General features: G+C 36.4%; 1 protein-coding gene across 4 annotated transcripts in view; it reads right to left on the reverse strand.

Moving 5' to 3' along the window:
- Positions 1-21,571, reverse strand: part of CNOT4 (CCR4-NOT transcription complex subunit 4) — an 81,379-nt gene that overhangs the window by 29,930 nt on the left and 29,878 nt on the right. For all 4 annotated transcript variants that reach the window (XM_082846402.1, XM_082846401.1, XM_082846404.1 and 1 more), the window contains exons 7-9: positions 5,823-5,880; positions 2,978-3,227; positions 1,585-2,085 (exon numbers count right to left, since the gene is read on the reverse strand). In XM_082846402.1, the coding sequence (XP_082702528.1) occupies positions 1,585-2,085; positions 2,978-3,227; positions 5,823-5,880 (809 nt within the window). The remainder of the gene's footprint in view (positions 1-1,584; positions 2,086-2,977; positions 3,228-5,822; positions 5,881-21,571) is intronic.

The following is a 21,571-nucleotide window of genomic DNA, read 5'->3' on the forward strand; positions in this document are numbered from 1 at the left end:
TATCCACATGGCCCAGTTCATTGTTGGGCAAACAGATACCCAAATATTTATAGTATTGGTTTAATATTTTATTGTTAAATGTTTAGAATATTTAGGGGAACTTAGCTTTAACTTCTAGTGTTATAATGTTATGAGATACACTACTAGTAATTTAAATGCCACATTTCTAAATGGTTGAAACAAAGCAAAACAAAACACAATTACGTTCTAATATGCTGTCTACAATGGATGAAAAAAAGAGTACCAGGAACTGAACACTTAGTGTTTCACAAGTGAATATCATGTAGAAGAGGACTGAAAAATGTCACTCTCGATTACCTACTAACTACCATATCAGATGAACAAATAACATGAGTCCCACCAATGTGCAAACCACTACATTAGGTGCTATCATGCTTATATGTAAATTAACTTCACTGTATCAACAGCCACAAACCATACTCTCTTAACCCAACTACTTGTCTTGAAAATGAAATGTTGTTGGTCACAAAGAGAATAGAGCCAAAGAATTTTGATGGATCTCTGTAAATTTATCTATCAACCTTGCTAAAAACAAGAGAACGAACGCTTTGCTGGTAACAGCACATTATTACAATAATGCTGTGCCATGTCATATCACAAAGGCCATGAAAAGGGATAAAAATAAATTTTATAAGTTATGTAACAGAGTGAAGGACTATTCTATTCTACTTGAGAGAATCAGGAGAGAACAAACTCTTTTACCAGTCATATCTAAAGCCCAAATTAAATTTTGAAAAACTATTAATAAGAAAGATTCCTTTAGATATAGAGGTCACTTGATCTAATAAATATCATATGGGACCTTAAAAGCCAAAAGTTCTGAAACCTTCAAGGGTAGCAGTACAAAACCAGAAGTATTCTGGCATCACTTACAGGAACCTAATATTTACCCCAGAAATAAAAACATGACAGACCAAAAGGAAAAATATCTCTCCTTGAACAATTTCTTTTTCACAGAAAGTATACTTATACACGTACGTGTGTGAAACACTAATAATGAGAGTTCTCAAATATTAAGTCCTTTATTAACATATAGCACAGTTTTGATGTGTGTGTGTGTGTGTGTGTGTGTGTGTGTGTGTGTGTGTTTGTACGTGTCTATCAGTCAAAATAAGTTGTCAAAAGGAGTTAAGAGAGTGGCTTTATCCCTCATGCTCTCACTAATTACCATCTCTAAAAAATTTTTTTGAACCAGTTTACTTTTAGAATGTATAATCAGAATTTTTACCATGGTGTTGGACTTTATGGCACCATAATTTCAGAGCCCTTCTTTTTTCTTTGTCTTTTTGCATTTATATGCCATAAGAAAGTCTGGTAACTATTCTATTAAGTAAAATGTTTCCAAGCAATAACTAGGTATAATACTCCACCATCCTTATAAAGCTCACTATTACAAGGCATCCATCCAATTAAAATTTTTTTAGATTATGATAGTTTTTCCCATTGAAATTTCCAAGACTGATGATAAATACTTTCTGTTATTCAAAAGTTCCCTCCCTACCCACCCAACAACCTGAAGGCATGAGTTATTCACAAATTCTCAAAGGCTATAAATGAACCTACCTGCTATAGGGATCCCTCCCAGACCTGTGTTGTGCTGTGGCGGGAGATTCAAGTCCAAGAAATTACTATTTGAGGTGGGATTTGCTGTGTGGTTCAAGTGCATGATGCTATTGCGTGGAAAGGCCATCCAAGGATAGCGGGCTGCCTGGCCTGGAAAACTGAATGAATTATAAACCGCTCGGTGCTGCTGAAATTGAGGGAACCTCTGTGGCAAGACTGAAAAGGTACTATTGAGACTCGAGTTGGCATTTGCAGGTGCAGCAGGATGCAGGAATCCAGAGCCCGGACCTTTGGCGGTTGTAGTGTGTGAAGAGGAGTTCTGAAGAGATGTAGGCGAAAGGGAAGGTTGGTCTTGGACTGACAGTTCCTTTTCAATCAGGTCTGCTAAGGCTTTTCGAGTGACATCAAAGGGATCAAAACCCAAGTCATCCTCTGGTTGTTTAGAAGAACCAAAGCCAAATGCTGCTTGCCAGTCTGTAGAAGACGATACTGGGATTGTTTCTGGTGGGAAAAAGAATGAGTGATGAATTTAAAATATATAGCTCACTTCCACACTAGTGCAACATCATACTATAACACAAAGGCAAATATATGCAAAATCTACATAATTTCTTAGAACATTACGATTGTAAAATTACAAAAGGCCTCAGATACTTCTAGCAATGATTTCATCCATAAGTTACTAACTTCAAAAACTGAACGATATAGACTGATTTTGCTGATCAAAGAAAACAAAGTACTACTTGAAACCAAAGTTATACTCTCAACTATTCATCATCAAAACCCAAAGTAAGTCATTTAAATGAAATAAATAAATATAATAGAATTCAATTAGTAAAGTTTATTTTTGAAATGTATTTATCAAAGACGAAGTATAAGTTTGAATATACGCTTTACATACTACTACTATAACTTAATGAAAAAAGTATCCATTTAATCTTTATATTTTTAAATTGTCTTAAAAAAATTGTCTTGATTTTGTGTTATCCTTCACATTAATGAGAACTTACAATGAATGAAATTGGAAATGTCTCAAAATGTAACTTTAAAAATTAACTAACATACTTCTTTGTCAGCTGGGGAAACATTTCTAAAAATATAACTATACAAACACAAATCTAATTAAAAATTGTAAGCCCTTAATACTTCCTAGAGGAATAAGCATTCGATTATTGGAAAAATGATCTAACCCTTGATTTTTGGAGAAATTTGTCTGTTAACATGGTAAGTTCTAGGTCACAGAACTACTTACCTAACCATCCAATTCCTTGCCATTTAAAAGTTTACATTTTTATGAAAAAGGGAGTGGACAAAAAAGGGATAAAAACACATCCAGCAAAGGTCTCATTTTAGTCTGAGTATAATTACTAACACACATAGTATTGTTATATACCTGATGTGAAGAGGCTCTGTGGTTCTGGTGCTGTAGGCCAGTCACTGGATGCCTGTGGGGAACTGGGGAAAGGAGGAAGCCCACTTGGGATAGGGTTGGGATGGCGAAAATTGTCTGAGAATAATGACTGTGACTCAGTTACTGCCCCTTCAAAAGGAGACCGTGCACTGTGATTGGATGAACTGATGGGGATGACTGGATTGGATTTTGATAAACCAGGTGGTGGTGAAGGTGTATCACTGTTAGATATCTAAATAAAATGGAAAAAGAAAAGAATAATCAATATAAGTTTATACAATGTAATAAGCCATAGTTTAAAAGGCTTGCAATGAAAGGTATTAGAATAGTGATTTTCAAAAACTGGGGTACTTAAAGACTTTTTTATGAGAGCATAAATTTTCAAAAAAATCCATCAACTTACATATGTACTCTTTTATAAAACTGACCCTCCTGAAAAGACACAGCCAGTATCCTCTCCTTTTACAACCTAATTTCTCTTACTTTACAAAGACAATACTATTTCTCACTCTCTGGGATCTAACTATAGTATTTTGTCCAAGTGTGAAAACTTTCTGGGAGCCAAACAAAACTTTATTAGAAATATTAAGATTAGTGATGACACAGTGACTGACTCCAATGACTAGATTCTTTGGCAAACTAGATGATTCCCAATACTTCAGTTTTAAACAAAATGGAAAGAAGATCTAATCAAGCTATTTCCAAAAGCATCATTAAAAATAGTTTTTATAAGAAATCTTAATATGATTCTTAGGTATTTAATTCACAAGGAGTTCAAAAATTTGAGTGATATTGATATAACAACTCTTTCTTCCATCTACTTATTTATATGAACAAGATGTCTCAGCACCTGTATTTAGAAAAATGAAAACATGGCTAGATTGCTGCTGAAACATCTCCTTGTACCAATAGGTAATATTCATCCATGCATACAAAAAAACTAATTTTAAAATGCCCTATCCACTTCATTAAGAGGTAAATTTCCAATACAATTTTAGTGTTTATGTTTAATGATTAATTTTTTAATCAAAATCTATACTTACATATATATTGCTTTGATCAAATCAATACTACAAATAAATTCAGAAGAAAGAAGTTTGGCATTGTGTCAACAAATATTTTTATTTCCAATTCAAAATTTATATGTCTACTTTTATTTGAGAGAATGCCTATCAAGCATAAACTATATATATATATATATATTTTTTTAATTTAATTTAATTTATTTTTGGCTGTGTTGTGTCTTCGTTGCTGTGTGTGGACTTTCTCTAGTTGCAGTGAGCAGGGACTACTCTTCGTTGCAGTGCACGGGCTTCTCATTGCAGTGGCTTCTCTTGTTGCGGAGCACGGGCTCTAGGCACACGGGCTTCAGTAGTTGCAGCACGCAGGCTCAGTAGTTGTGGCTTGCAGACCCTAGAGCGCAGGCTCAGTAGTTGTGGCTCACGGGCTTAGTTGCTCTGTGGCATGTGGGATCTTCCTGGACCAGGGCTTGAACCCGTGTCCCCTGCATTGGCAGGCGATTCTTAACCACTGAGCCACCAGGGAAGTCCCAAGCATAAACTATATTGCATTAAGAAAAAATTCTGTAATACCAGTGAAAATTAAAAAATGAGTTCAAGTAATGATGTAAAATTTCTGATTGTTAAAGAATAGCTTGTGTAAATGGATGAGGGAGTAACAAAACATTCTGGTACTTAAATCTCTCAGATACTTATTAAAACCCAATGTAGCATGTTTATTTAAAAATACCAAAATTTATAATAAGCTGGAAATTACATCCTTTGCAGCTATTTTTAACTTATTATGAAAAAAATTTAATGTTAACTTAAAATATACAAGGGGATATAAAGATTTTCAAATTCTTTCATGGAAACTGTGAACAACAAGTTTAGAAAAACAATGTATTTTAGATCTCTAAGTTTCTCACACTGTGGGGAACTGGCTGTTCTTTACAGAAGAGATTAGAAACTACACTTTTTTTTTTTTTAAACTAAAGTAAGAGGTGTACAGAAACTTAAGTAGTGAAAAGCTAGCAACTAGACAAGATGATACAAGGCATGCTCTAAAGATCAGGACCTCATTCTGTATCATAGTGGATGCAACTTTGAACTTAACTATTTGGTTTATCATTTCAAAGCCAAAAGTCATTTGAGGGAAGGGGGAAAACTTGGGGTCAAGTTCACCGAGAGAAATAGAAAATTAAAGTTAGTTTGGGATTAGCAGATGCAAACTATTATCTATAGGACGGATAAACAACAAGGTCCTACTGTATAGCACAGGGAACTATATTCAGTATCCTGTGATAAACCACAGTAGAAAATAATATGAAAAAGAATATATATATGTATAACTGAGTCACTGTACTGTACAGCAGAAATTAACACAACATTGTAAATCAACTATACTTCAATAAAATTTAAAAAAAAAAGAAAAGAAAATTAAAGTTGACAGCAAGGGACAAGGGGAGCATGGGGCAGAGAAACAACTCAAAATCAAGAATGCAGGAGGCGTGTTAGTCTGGGACCATTTCACGTAGGGTCAGAAAGACCAAGAATATCAGGGACTCCAAGGACACTAATGTATTAGCACACAGTACAATAACATATGGTCATAATGATAATTCTGAGTCATCAAGAAAGGGTTAAATTATGCTCTATTCTGTGGAGAAAAAGAGGGCTAATACATTTAACAAAGATGTCCACTAAAAGTGTTTTAAAATTGTTTCAGTATTTAAAGTATTTTTCACTATCTAGAAAATTCACTCGCATAGAATGTCTTGTTTCAGCAGATGGCAGATAAATGAAGGAATACAGTATCAAAATCTTACCTGCTGGGAATTATCACCATTCCCTATGCTGAGAGAATCGGAAGGTTTGTCAATGGGGCTGTAAATAGGAAAAAATAAAATCAAATCAGAGTACATTTACTCCCCACAACCAAAGCCAGAAAAATAGACATTTTATCATCTTAACATTTATTGAAGCACTCTGATGTAAGACATTAGGTTAGATGCTGGGGACACAAAGAAGTATAAGATAAAATCTCTATCCTTGAGCAATTTACAGTCTAATTAGATTCTCAAAAAACAACAGGTGAAACAATGGCTTATGAAAAGAAAAGTATTGCTTAAAATGGATACTAATCCATTATTTAGTTTTGTGCCCATGATAAACACATTCCCCATTAAAATTCTTGAAATAATACTCACCTATTTTTCTAGGTGCTTAATGGAGGGCGTAAAAGTTACTGAAATGTTATCTACATTTCTTAAAGGCAATACCTTTCTTTAATACTTCAATATCCTAATCATAACCCTAGAGGAGGCATATGTAAGTGTACACACACACACACCCACACACAGGAGACTAACAGAAAGAAACTTTTATGCAAACTATTGCCTCAAACTAAAACAGTAAAACTTGACTTCCACAAGAGAAAATGCAGTATCACAGTAAAGTAACACAGATTTGCTAACTTCAAGTCCATTTTAACTCATCTGACTTAAAAACAAAAATCTTTATAAACATTATAACACTGACCTAGCAAGTCATTTCTACAACTAACTTTAACCCAGCACATGAACAAAAGATAAGTATTAGTACCCATACACTAATACTTATTTCTGATACAATATTACAGCAAAAAAATTTAAGATTCCAAATTTCTCAAAATTATTTTATTGCCTGGAAACAGATACAAAGTCACCTTACAAACAGACAACTTACTGGTATCATATTTAATTGTTCTAGAAAAATTTAACAAGAACCCAACCTGAATACCAAGTGTATCTTCTGCAGAAACACTGCCAGATGCTCTTGAATCTGATTGATAAGTCTGAAATTTACTTGAAGAGCATATTTACTTCTTATTATTCACAGTATATCAATAAATCAATTCATAATATTGTCAAGTGGGTAATACAAATAATTTTAAGATACAGCACTGAGCCCACTTAATTTAGAGGCAGTTGGGGAAACAAAACAGGTACACACCAACAAATATCAGCCAGTGTCAACTATTAAATGAACTGTTTAAACATTAAATGCCATAAATCTTTAGAAGAAAGAGAAGCCACCCCAAGTGGGGCAATTAGGAAAAGTCTCCTAGGGAAGTTCAAATTTAACTAGGTCCTTAAAAAGATGTGCACATTGGGAGGAGGAAGGGAAAGGGGGAAAAACGGCATTAAAGGTAGGAAGAGCAAGTGTTTCAAGAATCAAAAGGTCATAGAAAAGGTTGAGAGAAAGGTAAGTAGTTTAGCTAACATATAGGATGATTTTAACAATGGGAGGTAAGGATAGAAAGGTAAGACACCAGAGGCCAATGGAAATTTTTTTGAGCACAGAAATGTTATGTAATAAATAAAGCAGTGTTTTAGAAAGATCAATTTGGTGATAGCATGAAGAACAGGCTTGAATATAATTCAGATAATCTGAGATAAACTTGCAATATTTTTAAAAAATTTACTGTGGTAAAATACACTTAATATAAAATTTACCATCTTAATTTTTAAGTGTACATTTCAGTGGTATTAAATACACACACCTTGTTGTACAACTATCACCAACATCCACCCGCATAACTCTTTTAATCTTATGAAAATGAAATTCTATACCTACTAAACAACAACTTCCCATTTTCCCCTCCTTCCAGCATCTACCATATACTTTCTGTTTAGATGACTTTGACTATTCTAAATGCCTTGTATATAAGTGGAATCAGAGTATTTACCTTTTTTGTGACTAGCTTATTCCATAAATAATGTTCTTGAAGTTCATCCATGTTGTAACATACTGCAGAATTTCCTTCCTTTTTAAAACTGAATATTACATTGTATATATGTACCACATTTTGCTTGTCCATTCATCTGTCCATGGATACTGAGATTGCTTCTACATTTAAGCTACTGTGAGTAATGGGGCTATGATGTAAGGGTACAAATATCGCTTTAATATACTGCTTTCAATTCTTTTACATGTATATAAAGAAGTGGAATTGGTGGATCATATGGTAATTTTACTTTTAATTTTTTGAGGAACTGCCATACTGTCTTCCACTACAGCTGTACCATTATACATTCTCACCAACAGTGCACAAGGACTCCAATATCCCCACATTCTTTCAAACACTTGTTTTCTGCTTTTTTGATAGTGGCTATGCTAACGGGTGGGAGGAGAATGGGTATGAGGAGATGTCTCATTGTAGTTTTGAGCTGCATATCTCTAATGATTAGTGATGTTGTGCATCTTTTCATATGCTTATTGGCCATTTACATATCTTCTTTGGAGAAATGTCTATTCAAGTCCTTTGCCCATTTCTGAACTGGGTTATTTGATTTTTTTGTTGTTGAGTTTTAGGCGCTCTCTACATATCCTGGTTAATAATCATTATCAGATATATAATTTGCAAATATTTTTTCCCATTCTGTAGCTTGTGGATAGTGTCTTTCGACTTACAAATATTTTTAAGTTTTCATGAAGTCCAATTTGTCTATTTTTTCTTTTGTGCCTTTGGTGTAATATCCAAGAAATCACTGCCAAATTCAATGTCATGAAGCTTTTGTCCTATACTTTCCCTTAAGGTTTTTTTTTGGGGGGGGTGTTTTACGTCTTAAATTTAGGTGCTTGATCCATTTTGAATTAATTTTTGAATACAGTGTTAGGTAAGGATCCAACTTCATTCTTCTGCATGTAGATACCCAGTTTTCCCAGCATCATCTGTTGAAAAGATTGTCCTTTCCCCGGTAGTCTGGCCTTGGTACCCTTGTCAAGTCATTTGGCCATATTTGTGACAGTTAATATTTATGGACTGTCTATTTCACTGGTCTATACGTCTATCTTTATGTTGATCCCACACTATTTTGATTACTGCAGCTTTGTATAAGTTTTGAAATCAGGGAGTGTGGGTCCTCCAGTTTTATTCTTCTTGTTCAAGATTATATTGGCTATTTGGAGTCTTCTGAGATTCTATATGAATTTTAGGATGGATTTTTTACCTGCAAAAAATGTCACTGGGATTTCTGACATGATTGGGATTGAATCTGTAGATTGCTTTGGGTAGAATTGACTTTTTAATATTAAGTATTCCAATCCATGAACATGAGATGTTGTTTCATTTATGTGGCTTTTTAAATTTCTTTCAGCAATGTTTCATAGTTTTCTTGTACAAGTCTTTCACTTCCTTGGTTAATTCCTAAGTATTTTATTCTTTTGATCCTACTGTGAATGAAATTGCTTTTGTAATTTCTTTTCAGATTGTCCACTGTTCATGTATAGAAATGCAAATGATTTTTGCGTGTTGACTCTGTATCTTGCTACACTGTTGAATTCACTTATTAGTTCTAACAGGTGTGTGTGTGTGTGTGTGTGTGTGTGTGTATGATCTTTAGGATTTTCTACATCTAAAACCATACCATCTGCAAAAAGAGATAATTTTACTTATTCTTTTTTTTTTTTTTTTTTACTGTACGCAGGCCTCTCACTGTTGTGGCCTCTCCCGTTGCGGAGCACAGGCTCCAAACACGCAGGCTCAGCAGCCATGGCTCACAGGCCCAGCCGCTCCGCGGCATGTGGGATCTTCCCGGACCAGGGCACAAACCCGTGTACCCTGCATCGGCAGGCAGACTCTCAACCACTGTACCACCAGGGGAGCCCAATTTTACTTATTCTTTTCCAATTTAGATGCCTCTTCTTTTTCTTGGCTAATTGCTATGGCTAGAAAATACAATACTGTGTTGAACAGAAGTAGTGAAAGCAGGCATCCCTACCTTGTTCCTCACCTCAGAGGAAAAAAGCTTTCAGTCCTTCCACCATTGAAAAACCACTGTGGTTTTTCATAGATGGCTCTTACTATGCTGAAGTAGCTTCCTTCTGTTCCTAAGTTAATTGTTTTTGTCATGAAAGAGTGTTTAATTTTGTCAAATGCTTTTTCTGCATCTATTGAGAGGATCCTGTGGTTTTTATCCTACATTCTGTTGATGTGGCATATTGAACTGCTCAAGTTTCACACGTTAGACCATCCTTGCGTTCTAGGAATAAACCACACTTGGTCTTGGTGCATAATCCTTTTAATGTGCTGAATTCTGTATGCTCATGTTCTGTTAAAGATATATGCATCAATGTTCATTAGGGGTTCAAAGTTTGCTTTTCTTACAGTGTCTTTGTCTGGCTTCCGTTATCAGGGAATGTTGGCCTCAAAGAATGAGTTAGGAATCATTCCCTTCTCTTCAATTTTTGGGAAAAACTTGAGAAGGATTGGTATTAGTTCTCCTTTAAATATTTGGTAGAATTCACCAGTGGAGCCATTAGATCCAGGACCTTTCTTTGTTGGGAGATATTTGATTACTAATTCAATCTCCTAACTGGTTATACATTTATTCATGTATTTTATTTCTTTGTAACATAGTCTTGGTAGGTTTTATGTTTCTGGGAATCTGTCTCTTTCATCTAGGTGATCCAATTTGTTGGCATAAAACTGTTCACAGTACTCTCTTATAATCCTTTTTATTTTTTGTAGAATCTGTAATGTTCCCACTTTAATTTCTTATATTAGTAATTTGAGCTCTCTCTTTTTTTTTCTTAGTTCACCTAGCTAAAGCTTTGTCAGTTTTGTTGATATTTTTGAAGAACCAACTTTTGGTTTCATTGATTTTCTCTACTGTTTTTCTATTCTCTATTTCATTTATCTCTGCTCGAATCTTTATTCTTTCCTTCCTTCTGCTTGCTTTGGGCTTATTTGTTCTTTTTCTAGTTCCTTAAATTGTGAGGTTAAATTGTTGACTTGGGATCTTTCTCATTTTTTTTAATGTAATAATAGCACTTATAGCTATAAATTTCCCCCTTAGCACCACTTTTGCTGCTTCCCAGAAGTTTTGGTATGTTGTGCTTTCATTTTCATTCATTTAAGTATTTTCTAATTTCCTTGTCATTTCTTCTTTGTTTGACCCATTAGTTGTTTAAAAGTGTTGTTTAATTTCCACAATTTTCTAGATTTCCTTTTGTTAATGATTTCTAATTTCATCCTATTGTGGTCAGAAAAGATACTTGGTATGTTTATCTTTTTAAATCTATTGAATCTTAATTTGTGGCCTAACATATGGTCTATCCTGGAAAATGTCCCACGTGCACTTGAGAAGAATGTGTATTCTGTTGTTGGGTACAGTGTTCTGTATATGTCTGTTAGATCTAGTTAGTCTGTATTGTTTAAATCCTCTCCTTATGCTTTGTCTGGTTGTTCTATCCATCATTGTGAGTGGGATACTGAAGTCTCCAGCTATGACTGCAGAACTATTTCTCCCTTCAATTCTGTCAGTTTTTCCTTCATATATTTCGGTGGTCATTGGGTGTGTAAATGTTTATCACTGTCCTATCTTCTTGCTGTAATGAAACTTTTATTAATGTATAATGTCCTTCTTTGTCTCATATAATCCTGTTTTATTTAAAGTCTATTACGTCTGATATTAGTATAGCCACCTCTGATCTTTTTTGGTTCCTATTTGCACAGAATTATCTTTTCCCATCCTTTCACTTTCAACCTGTTTGTTTTCTGGGGTCTAATGTGAGTCTCTTGTAGACAGCATATAGCTGGATAGTGTATTTTTATCCATTCTGCCAATCTCTGTCTTTTGATTGGAGAACTGAACCCATTTACATTTAACATAACTAGTGATCATGGAGTTATTATGTCATCATGCTATTTGTTTTCTATATACCTTATAGCTTCCTCCACACTCCTCATTTCTTTTACATTTGATTTTTCTGTAGTGAAATGTTTAAATTCCTTTCTCATTTCCTTTTGTGTATATTCTAGAGCTCCTTTCTTTGCTGTTAGCATGGGAAATACATTTAATATTCTGAAGTCACAACAGTCTACCTTAAATTTATACTAACTTAACTTTCATAATATACAAAATTTCTGCTCTTTTACAGTTTCATCCCTATCCCTTTTGGTTACTGAGGTCACAAAATTACACCTTCATACATTGTGTGCCCCCAATAATTCTTTTAAATGCAATTTCTTAAATTATGTAGAAAACAAGATTTGAAGTCACAAACCAAAGTTTCAGTAATACCAGCTTTTACACTAAAGTACTGGACCTTAAATGTACTAACCTCAAGTCATATAGGAATAAAAAAGTATAGTGACAAACCATTGTTATAATAACACTAGCTTTCATAATAGCTCACTTATTTACTTTTATTGAGATCTTTATTTCTCCATACAGCTTTGGGTTACCATCCAGTGTCCTTTCATTTCATCTTGCAAGACTCCTTGAGCATCTCTTGCAGGGCAGATCTAGAGGTCCTAAACTCCCTCAGCTTTTGTTTATTTGGGAATGACTTAATTTCTCCCTCACTCTTTGAGGACAGTTTTGCTGTACAGAAGATGCTTGGCTGGTGTATATATGTATTTTTTTCCTTTTAGCACTCTGAATCTATTAGCCCACTGCCTTCGGGCCTCCAAAGTTTCTAATGAGAAATCTGCTGATAATCTTACTGAAGGTCCCCTTCTATGTGATGATTTTCTTCTGCTGCTTGCAAGATTCTCTCCTTTGTCCTGATTATCATGTCTGTCTCACTGTGGATCTCTGAATTCACCTTAATTAGAATTTGTTAAGCTTCTTGGATGTTTATATTTAGCAAATTGGGGAGGTTTTCAGTCATTATCTCTTCAAATATTCTCTCTGCATCTTTTTCTTTCTCGTCTCCCTGGAACTCCAGTAATGCATCTGCTGGTCCACTTGGAGTCCTACAGGTCCCTTAGGCTCTGCTGACCTTTCCTCAATCTTTGTGTGTGTGTGTGTGTTCCTCAGACTAGATAATTTCTATCACCCTATCTTCAAGTTTGCTGATTCTTTCTCCTGCCTGCTCAAATCTGCATTTGACTCCTCTAGAATATTTTTCATTTCAATTATTATACTTTTCAGCTCCAGAATTTTTTAGTTTCTTTTAAAAATTTCTACCTTTATTTTTTAAAATATTTATTTATTTGACTGCATCGGGTCTTAGTTGTGGCACGCAGGCTCTAGAGCATGTGGGCTTAGTTGCCCTGCGGCATGTGGGATCTTAGCTCCCGGACCAGGGATCAAACCCATGGCCCCTGCACTGGAAGGCGGATTCTTAACCACTGGACCACCTGGGAAGTCTACCTTTTATTGATGTTTCCTTTTTTGTTCACACATCACTTTCTTGACTTTCTCCACATTTTCCTTTAATTCTTTAAGAATCTTTAAAAGAGTTGCTTTAAAGACTCTGTCCAGTATATGTGCCATTAGGTCTTTTCCAGGGATGGTTTCTGTTGCTTTATTTTCTTTTGAATGGACAATTCTTTTCTGTTTCTTTTTATGCTGTCTGATTTGCTGTTTAACACTGGCCATTTGAAATCTATCTAGTAACATGGTACCTCTGGAAATCAGATTCTTCCCCTTCTCCAGTGTTTGCTCCTTTTGTTACTGGTTGTTGTTTTGTTTTTTTCTTTTTTGATTGTTGTAGGCTGTCTCTGTGCTGAGAATCGGTCTTAGGTGTAAACTTAAGGTCTTCTCAGGTCTATTCTGAGCCTTCCCTGGACATGCAGTCACTTTCTAATTTTCCCCATTATATGTGGTTGTTTTTGAATGTCCTAGGTCTTAGTGTCTGGCTCCCAAAAGGGGAAAAAGCAAAAATTAAAGGAGTATGGCAGGAAGGTGTCAGTCCTTTAAATCCCCTGAAATCACTTCAGAGAGGAAGGGACTTGCAACTTGGGGAAGGTACAACAATGACTGCCTGCCTCTTCGTCTGCACCTGTGATTGGAAGCAATAATCAGCATTCAGAGCAGAGATCCTCAATATTTGAGAACATGGTCCTCTTTCTCCACCCTGTCTCCCGCAAGCTATATGCAAGCTGCTCCAGGAACATGTACATAGCACCTGCCATGTGGCTGGGGGTGGGGGAGGGGTAGCTGCTACTGTGCTAAGGCTGAAATTGACCGAAGTTAACTGCCAAGTCTTTCCCTGGAAGTTGCAAGCCTTCAAAAGACCTCAGAGTTCCAAAATAGTTACATCAGACAGATTATGCAAGTGCAACTGTTGTCCAGGTTGAGAGAGTGATTCCTGGGGCTATCTACTCTGCCACCTTCCCCAAATTTGCACTATTCTTATAATAAGGAAATACAGGCTTCAAGTTGAGAGGAAGGAGTAGTCATAGAAACAGATGGATGAAATCAAGCTATTACATAGGAAGAACTTCAGTGTCTTGATCTTGGTTCACCTCCTCAGTCGCCACGATTAAAACACACTAAATAATAATTTTCAATATAGATGAGGTCAATCTTGCTAATGTCAAGGGCAATATATGAAAATATTATGACATTCAGAATTAAATCTTGAGACTGTTTCCAGACTACAACTAATTAGGATAACTTATATCATCTTTTCCACCATGCCACCTGCAGTTTCATAAGCAGTGATTCATTGACACTTAACGCTTTACCTGGGAAGCTTTTATCAAAGATCTCTAGATCAAAATTTCTAGATCACTGTCATCAATCCAAAGACAGCTGCTGAAAAATCAGGACCAGGGCAAGATATTAGTAAGCTTAAGTTCCATTCAGTTTTAGTATATTCCTCAATTTATTTTAAGAATTAACAAATTCAAGGAATAATAAATGAGAGCTTTAGAAATAAGGATATAACTAGAAAGTTTTATTTTTTAGGTAAAAGGTCAATTAAAATTAAACCTGCCATAGTAAGTGCAACTGTAAGTGCAAAAATGGCAAATAAAGATGGGGGACTCCCTGCAAATGAATGTATAAACCCAAAGAAAGAAAAAGTGTATTTTTGAAGTCTAATTGCAATAAATGTGAACTTCTTGCACTCTGATGGCTGAACAGAAAACACGTATCTCAAGGCTACCACTAACAGGTCAGAGTTCTCACAACTCTCCTGACATCAGGTGTCCAAATTCCATTAAGCTCTGTCATACTAACAAATTTGTTGTTTTACATTCAACATCCATCCACCCATTATCATGCCAAGATGGTGAAGAAAGGAAAGCAAACTTTAATAAATATCACATTTACTAATGAAGATAGAGACCTATTTCCTGGGGTTCCCTGGGAATGGCTCTAGTACAGGCTCCAGCTTTAGTACTGGTCCTGGGTTTGGTTCTGGCACTCTTTGTGATACCATGCCTAGTGTGGGCTCCAGTGCTGGTCCCAGATCCAGCCCTGCTCAAGCAGTGGCTCTAACTCCAGGCTTAGCTCTGGCCCCCTGTGCCAGTGTGGGCTCCACCTCTAATGACTCAAGTTCTGGCTCTAGTGGTTGTTCTAGCTCATCCACTTGTCTGTTAGAGACCACAATGAGCCTATGTTTCAGGTTATTTCCTCTGTTCCTGAAGAGCAACTCTCTCCTGGTAGTAGCACCCAAAAGCCTCATCCCTGGGGCTTCAGGAGTAGAGGAAGTACAGCAGGTTCTCGGGTAAGTCCGCCTCAGTAAGAGGTTGGTAGTGGTGGACTTCAGTTAGCACGAATGACTGCAGTACCTCCTGGTGCAGGGCTGCACTTCATCATCGTTCAACCAAGAACAGGTAATACCCCCTCCCAATGATTCACTTAAGTGCAACGGAAAGGTATCAGAGATGGTCTTCAGCAGCTGGCATTCCTGGCGGTGTTGGAAAAGAACTGCCGATTCTAGGGATGTGAGCTGACCAGACTGAACCAGAGAACCAAGGACCAGGCAATCAAGAGTAGGTTCATGTTAGAAATAATCACCACACAGAGGGTATCTGTCTTCAGCTCCTGCTTCAGATCCTGGTAGGTGTATCCGACCATGAAGCTGATAAACGTGTGATTCCTGTTGCACCCAGCAGTCCCCTATTGTTGCCCTTTCCAGAACCACCTGAACACGGCTCCACCAGTCAGGCAGCCAGAGTACCAAATTAAAGCCTGACTCTGCTCCTTCTTGGGGTACAAAGTTTTCTGGTTTGAAGTCAGAATGTTGAACTTCTGGAAACTTTGTACCGTTGGCCCTCAATATCCATGGGTTCCACATCCTCAGATTCAAGAATATTCAGAGGAGAAAACATTTTAGAAAGTTCCAAAAAGCAAACTTGAATTTCTCTTGTGCCAGCAACTATTTACTTAGCATATACATTGTATTAGGTATCATAAGTAATCCAGAGATAATTTAAAGTACACAGGAGGATGTGTGTAGGTTATGTGCAAATACTACACCATTTTATATAAGGGACTTGAGCATACGAGGATTTTGTTATCCTAAGGGACTGATCCCCGTGAATACTGAAGGCTGACTGTAATTGATGAAGCTTACAGTCAGTGGAGACTTTTGCAATCAGTGACCCACTGTCTTCCTGGAATCTCATCAGCAGCCTCGTCTGGACAGTGAACTTGCTCCCCATCTTGAGGATGAGGGGTCAATGGGGAGTTTAGGAAACACAGGGCTGGGTTTCTACCACAAAGGCTAGGAACAGATCTAAAAGCAACTCTGTGTATGGGGCCTTCCACAGGTCCACCCCTTTAGTCAGAAGGTCATCCTGATAGCTAACCAGGCAACTGAGTTCCTTCAGCAGCTGATTCAGGTGAAACAACAACTTTGCTCCAGCTGTGAACACTTCTCCGGCTGATTCAACCCATCGTCCGGGGGTGGGGGGGCTCCAGATGCAGGTGTTTTGCTGCTGGACCTTCCATTAATTAGGGTGATTAACTGGCCTAGCAGTGCTTTGGAGGCATCCAGCACCTCCTTTCTCCTTTAGTCCAGTTCACTGAGAATTTCCTGCAAAAGCTGCTGCTGTCTGGTCTGACGGGCGCCCATAGAGGGTATTCTCACTGGGGTCTGGGTCTTACATGGGAAGCAGAAGACATCCTGCTGGTCTTTCAGTTGGCTGATGGATTTCACCAGCTTCTCCATCATAGCCCTTAATTCTAGGGTCCAGGATTCAATCTCATGCTGCTGGCTTTCCACAGGTGCTTCGAGGTCTGCCTCTCCTTGCTCCGAATGAGCCCTCTGAGCCTGGATCAGAATTAAAGAGATCAAAGATTGTCTCAGCCAATTAGGTATGGCCCCGAGGAAAGGCCAGAATGTCCCAACAGAATTTTTGCAAGTTGTGCTGTAGTAACAAACACGCAAGGTCCTGGCTGCATCCACACTCATAGTTCAGTTGGTTTAAGAAGTGGAAGAATAGCATGTTAGCCCTGGAATCATTGCTGTCCAGTAATAATACGAAGGGAAAGAGAAATTGAGACCCCTGAACCACACAGTTGACTGAAAAGCAATGGCTTCAAGTGGGATTGAGAAATTCTAATAGGTAGTTAGGGTTCACAACAATCAAGATATTATTTCCAGAAAGTAATGCTGTGTGTATAAATCCCTGCAGATAAAAATTTGTAAACGTGTTTTCATATAGTCTCATTAAAAATCTTTTTTAAGTTCTAGTCCTAAATAGTTCTGAAACCTATGGCGAAATTACAGATTTCTCAGGTAAATATTTTCCAACTAACCCAACAGTTGGAATCTGGTGCTATGGAGCTTTTCAAAATATAAATATTTATATTTATCTATTGAAAGTATAGAGTATATATATATCTAGATTCTGTCCTTGGAGATTCTGATTCAGTTAGTCCAAATTGAGATACCTGGTGTCTGATGATCACTGCGCTAGTGCAAAAAGAACACAGTGAAAAGGCATCAAGTCTCCTCAAAGTCTCTGAAGGTATTAGACTTTAGAGCCAGAAGGAATCATCAATATCAAATTGAAATACTCTGTTTTACAGATAAAGAAACCAAAATTCACAACTATCTGAAGCAGGTAGTGTGACACTGCTGTGCCTCTGTTTGGATCTTCAGATGCTCAGCCAACTCTGCTACCTTCTAACTGGCCCTTTGGGCAGTTTTGAGTTCGATTTCCTTTTATTTCCTTGGTGGTGACAGCACCAAATTCCTAAATATAGTCTTCTTGGCTGCTTTCTAAAATTTGCAACATAAAACAAGTAGTCACATAGTAGAAGAATCAAAGAAAAATTCATTTTTAAGAGCTGGGAGTGGGACAGGAAAAATACTGAGGAAGTCTAGTTCCCTTGTTTCTCACTTTCACAAGATAAAAATAGTAGTCATGGTTGTACTAATTTTTGTTGCATTTTGAATATAAAGTAAAATTTAAGCCAGATGTCAATATAATGGTCATTTCCAAATTTCTGTCATGTTACTATATACCCAAGTACATATTCACACCGCTCCTAAATATTCCCATATTTATTGAGAATAATTCATTTTAATTTTTCATGCTCACCAGACTCTTAAATAACTGAGATAAACATTTGCTACTGCAAAGGACGAATTTAAGTTATAGACAGGAAGCTTGCTTTTATAGAATTTATTTTGATACAGGGGCTTCAAATATACATTAACATTGAAAATATCACTTTGCTACTAAAATATGGCCACATCTTAAGTAACATGACACAATTAACATGGCAAGAAAAAAATGCCTCAATAAACCTAGACTAACTGTAGGTGGCAAATATGATTCTAATTGGAATTTTCTCATAACTCCAGGACATACCAAATATGAATGAAAATAAATGTTCTGATTACTAGTAAGCACAAAAAATTAATTATCATTAATATTAAAACTGAAGGATGGACATCCACCATCCTAAACATATCATAAGACTGTGGCAAGCTTTCAAAAACAACAGAAAAATCTCCATCTATTCATTATAATTTTGTATTTCAGTAATAAAGTTTGATCTTAAAAAGATACTAAGTTGAATTTAAACACACAATTGCTCATTTGATGTGCCTTTTCTTCTAGTCTAAGAAATAAGGGCACCAAAAACTCTATCTCTAACCGTTTCCTCCCATCCCTCCCAACATAACCCTTCCCCTCCCTTCCCCTCCCTCATTACACCCACCCTCTGGAAAAAATACCAGTAGCTCTCTATCCTTTTTGAAAATATTCTACTTAGGTGGAGCAAGATACCAGAGTTGACTTACTAGTTTTCCAAGTATGTATGTGTACATGTGCAGTAACTTTATATATCCAAATACATCATGGGAATAAAATTTAAGAAAAGTAAGGAAAGACTGAGAAATAAGTTCAGAAAAATCTCATAATTCATGAATTTTAATGTAAATATCCAATTTTAGCAAACTTTACTATCTACTTAATTTACTAGTAAGCAGCCCTTAGTTTTATACAAAAATAAAAGTAGGGAACTGCAAATCATTTACCTATTTCAAAAATGGGAATGGCTTTCTGGGGATCCATTTTACAAAAAAAAATGTAGGCTACCTTTCATGGCACTTGGCCATACTTTGAGAATTACTGCTTTACACTGCTCCTCCTCCAGAAAAATTTAGACACACACACACACACACACACACACACACAAACACACACATACACATTTTACATAAAATTTCAGAGATCACAGATACTCAGAAGCCTATGCGTGATTTAACACGCTCTACTGAGACTATTTTGTACAAGTCTCTGGACCATATCCTTTCTAAATCTCAGGGATTTACCAAATGATGTTAGGACAGAAGAACAGGATTCACGCAGTGACTACCCCCATTCTGCTAAATAAATAAGGCACTCTGGCTATGGCTTCCGTCTATCACAGCTTATATTTGACTTTCAATAAAAATATAGCTGTATATATTTTTTAAAGATGTACATTTTCCTTCAATGTGATAAAAACTGACAAATTTCTATAGAAGTTTTCCATTCATCTTTTCTTTAGCTTATCCTCTACTGCCACCAATCTGTGGTTTAGGGAAGGTTTTGCTTAACCTTCCTTGGAATTTATAGTACATCCACTATATTTAAGCCTTAAGTACCAGAGATCTTTAAGGTCAAACTACATACAGTTATGGCATAGTTTCATTTAATTGATTTAGTTTGATTCATGTCAGAGTTTTTAATTCATGTTAGAGTCTTAAATTTCACCTATTCTAGACTAAGAAATGGCAGAGTGGGAGAATGAGCTTGGGCTTAAAAGTGACAGAGACTTTAGGTCAGAATCTGGTCTATCACTTATTTGTGTAGGATACTGGTAAATTATCTAAACTCTCTGAGACTTAGTATTCTTGCCAGTAGTAAAATACCAATGATGGCTACCACACAAGACTACTGAGGAGATTAAATGAACACAGAAGACACCAAATTTCTGATCAACCCTCTTTCTACCTAAATCTAAAGCTGAACATCTTGATTCCTTCAACGGTGGCTTCTTTGAGCCACATAAAGTCAGAACCACTTACCTTGAGTGATCTGCACACCCCATAATCTGTCCCCCACATACTTGTAGGTAGGCCTATGCACTGTCCTGGGCATATAGCAGCCATCTAGCTACTACTATTCCTGTCTCAGTCTTCAGTTGGTGCACAAATAGTGCCTCAATGTAAATAAAGGTATCTCAAAGCCCCAAACTTAAAAACAAAACATCCAGTCCACAAGCATCACTACTGCATGGCTCCCTTACTCCCCATTCTTTACATTTGTATTCATCATTTCAAAGTAACTTACTAATATAGAAAAACAGCATATCTACAGTCAATACTCAATCTGACTGATACACTCTCAAACTCATAATAATGGGGATGTGTGTGTGAAGAACAAATGACACACATCCTCTAATTTATTATTCAAGTGAGACAGGAATAAGACATATTATAGAAAATTTCACTTACTAACATTAATGTGCATCAGGGGACCATGTCAGGGTTCAGTGACGATTAGTAGCTATGATACTTTTAATATTTGTACTCTGGATTAATTACAAATGAAAAAAGTACATTTTAAGTTTAATGTCAATCTATAAAGTTCCAAGTTTTGCTTTCTTGCAATTCTTCTAAAACTGCTACTCACTACACAGGAATGCCAAGAAAAGAGGAAAAGGAACCATTCTTTTTCTTTGTGTCCCTGGAAAGTCTAATTCTCAATTCATCTTGAATAAGAAAAATGTTCTCTGTAGGGTAGGACCACAGAAAGAGTTGTACTGCTCATCTTTCTAACTTGGCAGACTAAACTTATCTACAAATTTATATAACTTTATACAAACTTATCTACAAATTCATCCCTACCACTGTACCTTGTATGGTGGCAACGTAGAAATGAAGACCAAAGCAGACTTTCAGTAATACTGACAGTCAAACTTACTCTCTTACAGGGGTTAGCATGGAAAGAAAACAAACTATAGGAGCTGCCAAAAAACCAAAACAACAAACCCACAACTCTCTGTAACCTGGGCCATTAACTGTCCTTAATAAATTTGGGGGACTTGCATTAAACAAACAAAAAACAACCCTTCTCCCTCCCCCCAAAACCTTCCTATATCATGTACTTATGAAAAGCAAAGGTAACTATGTCAAAATTTATTCTGGTCCCCGCTGAAGTTCAGTTGCACTGGTTTTGGGCAAAATTATCAAATGGGAATACTGTTTTAAATTCCCCTTTTTCTTCTTTTTTTCCTCTACAATGTGTGGCTGCTATAACACTCCTCTCCTGTTACTGAAACAGTTACAAATGTGCTCTGACTACACTTTATATGAAGGCAAAGTCAATAAAATATTAGTAAATCTA

The sequence above is a fragment of the Leucopleurus acutus genome (assembly GCF_964270905.1).
Source record: "Leucopleurus acutus genome assembly, chromosome: 9".
In the NCBI taxonomy this organism is placed as follows: domain Eukaryota; kingdom Metazoa; phylum Chordata; class Mammalia; order Artiodactyla; family Delphinidae; genus Leucopleurus; species Leucopleurus acutus.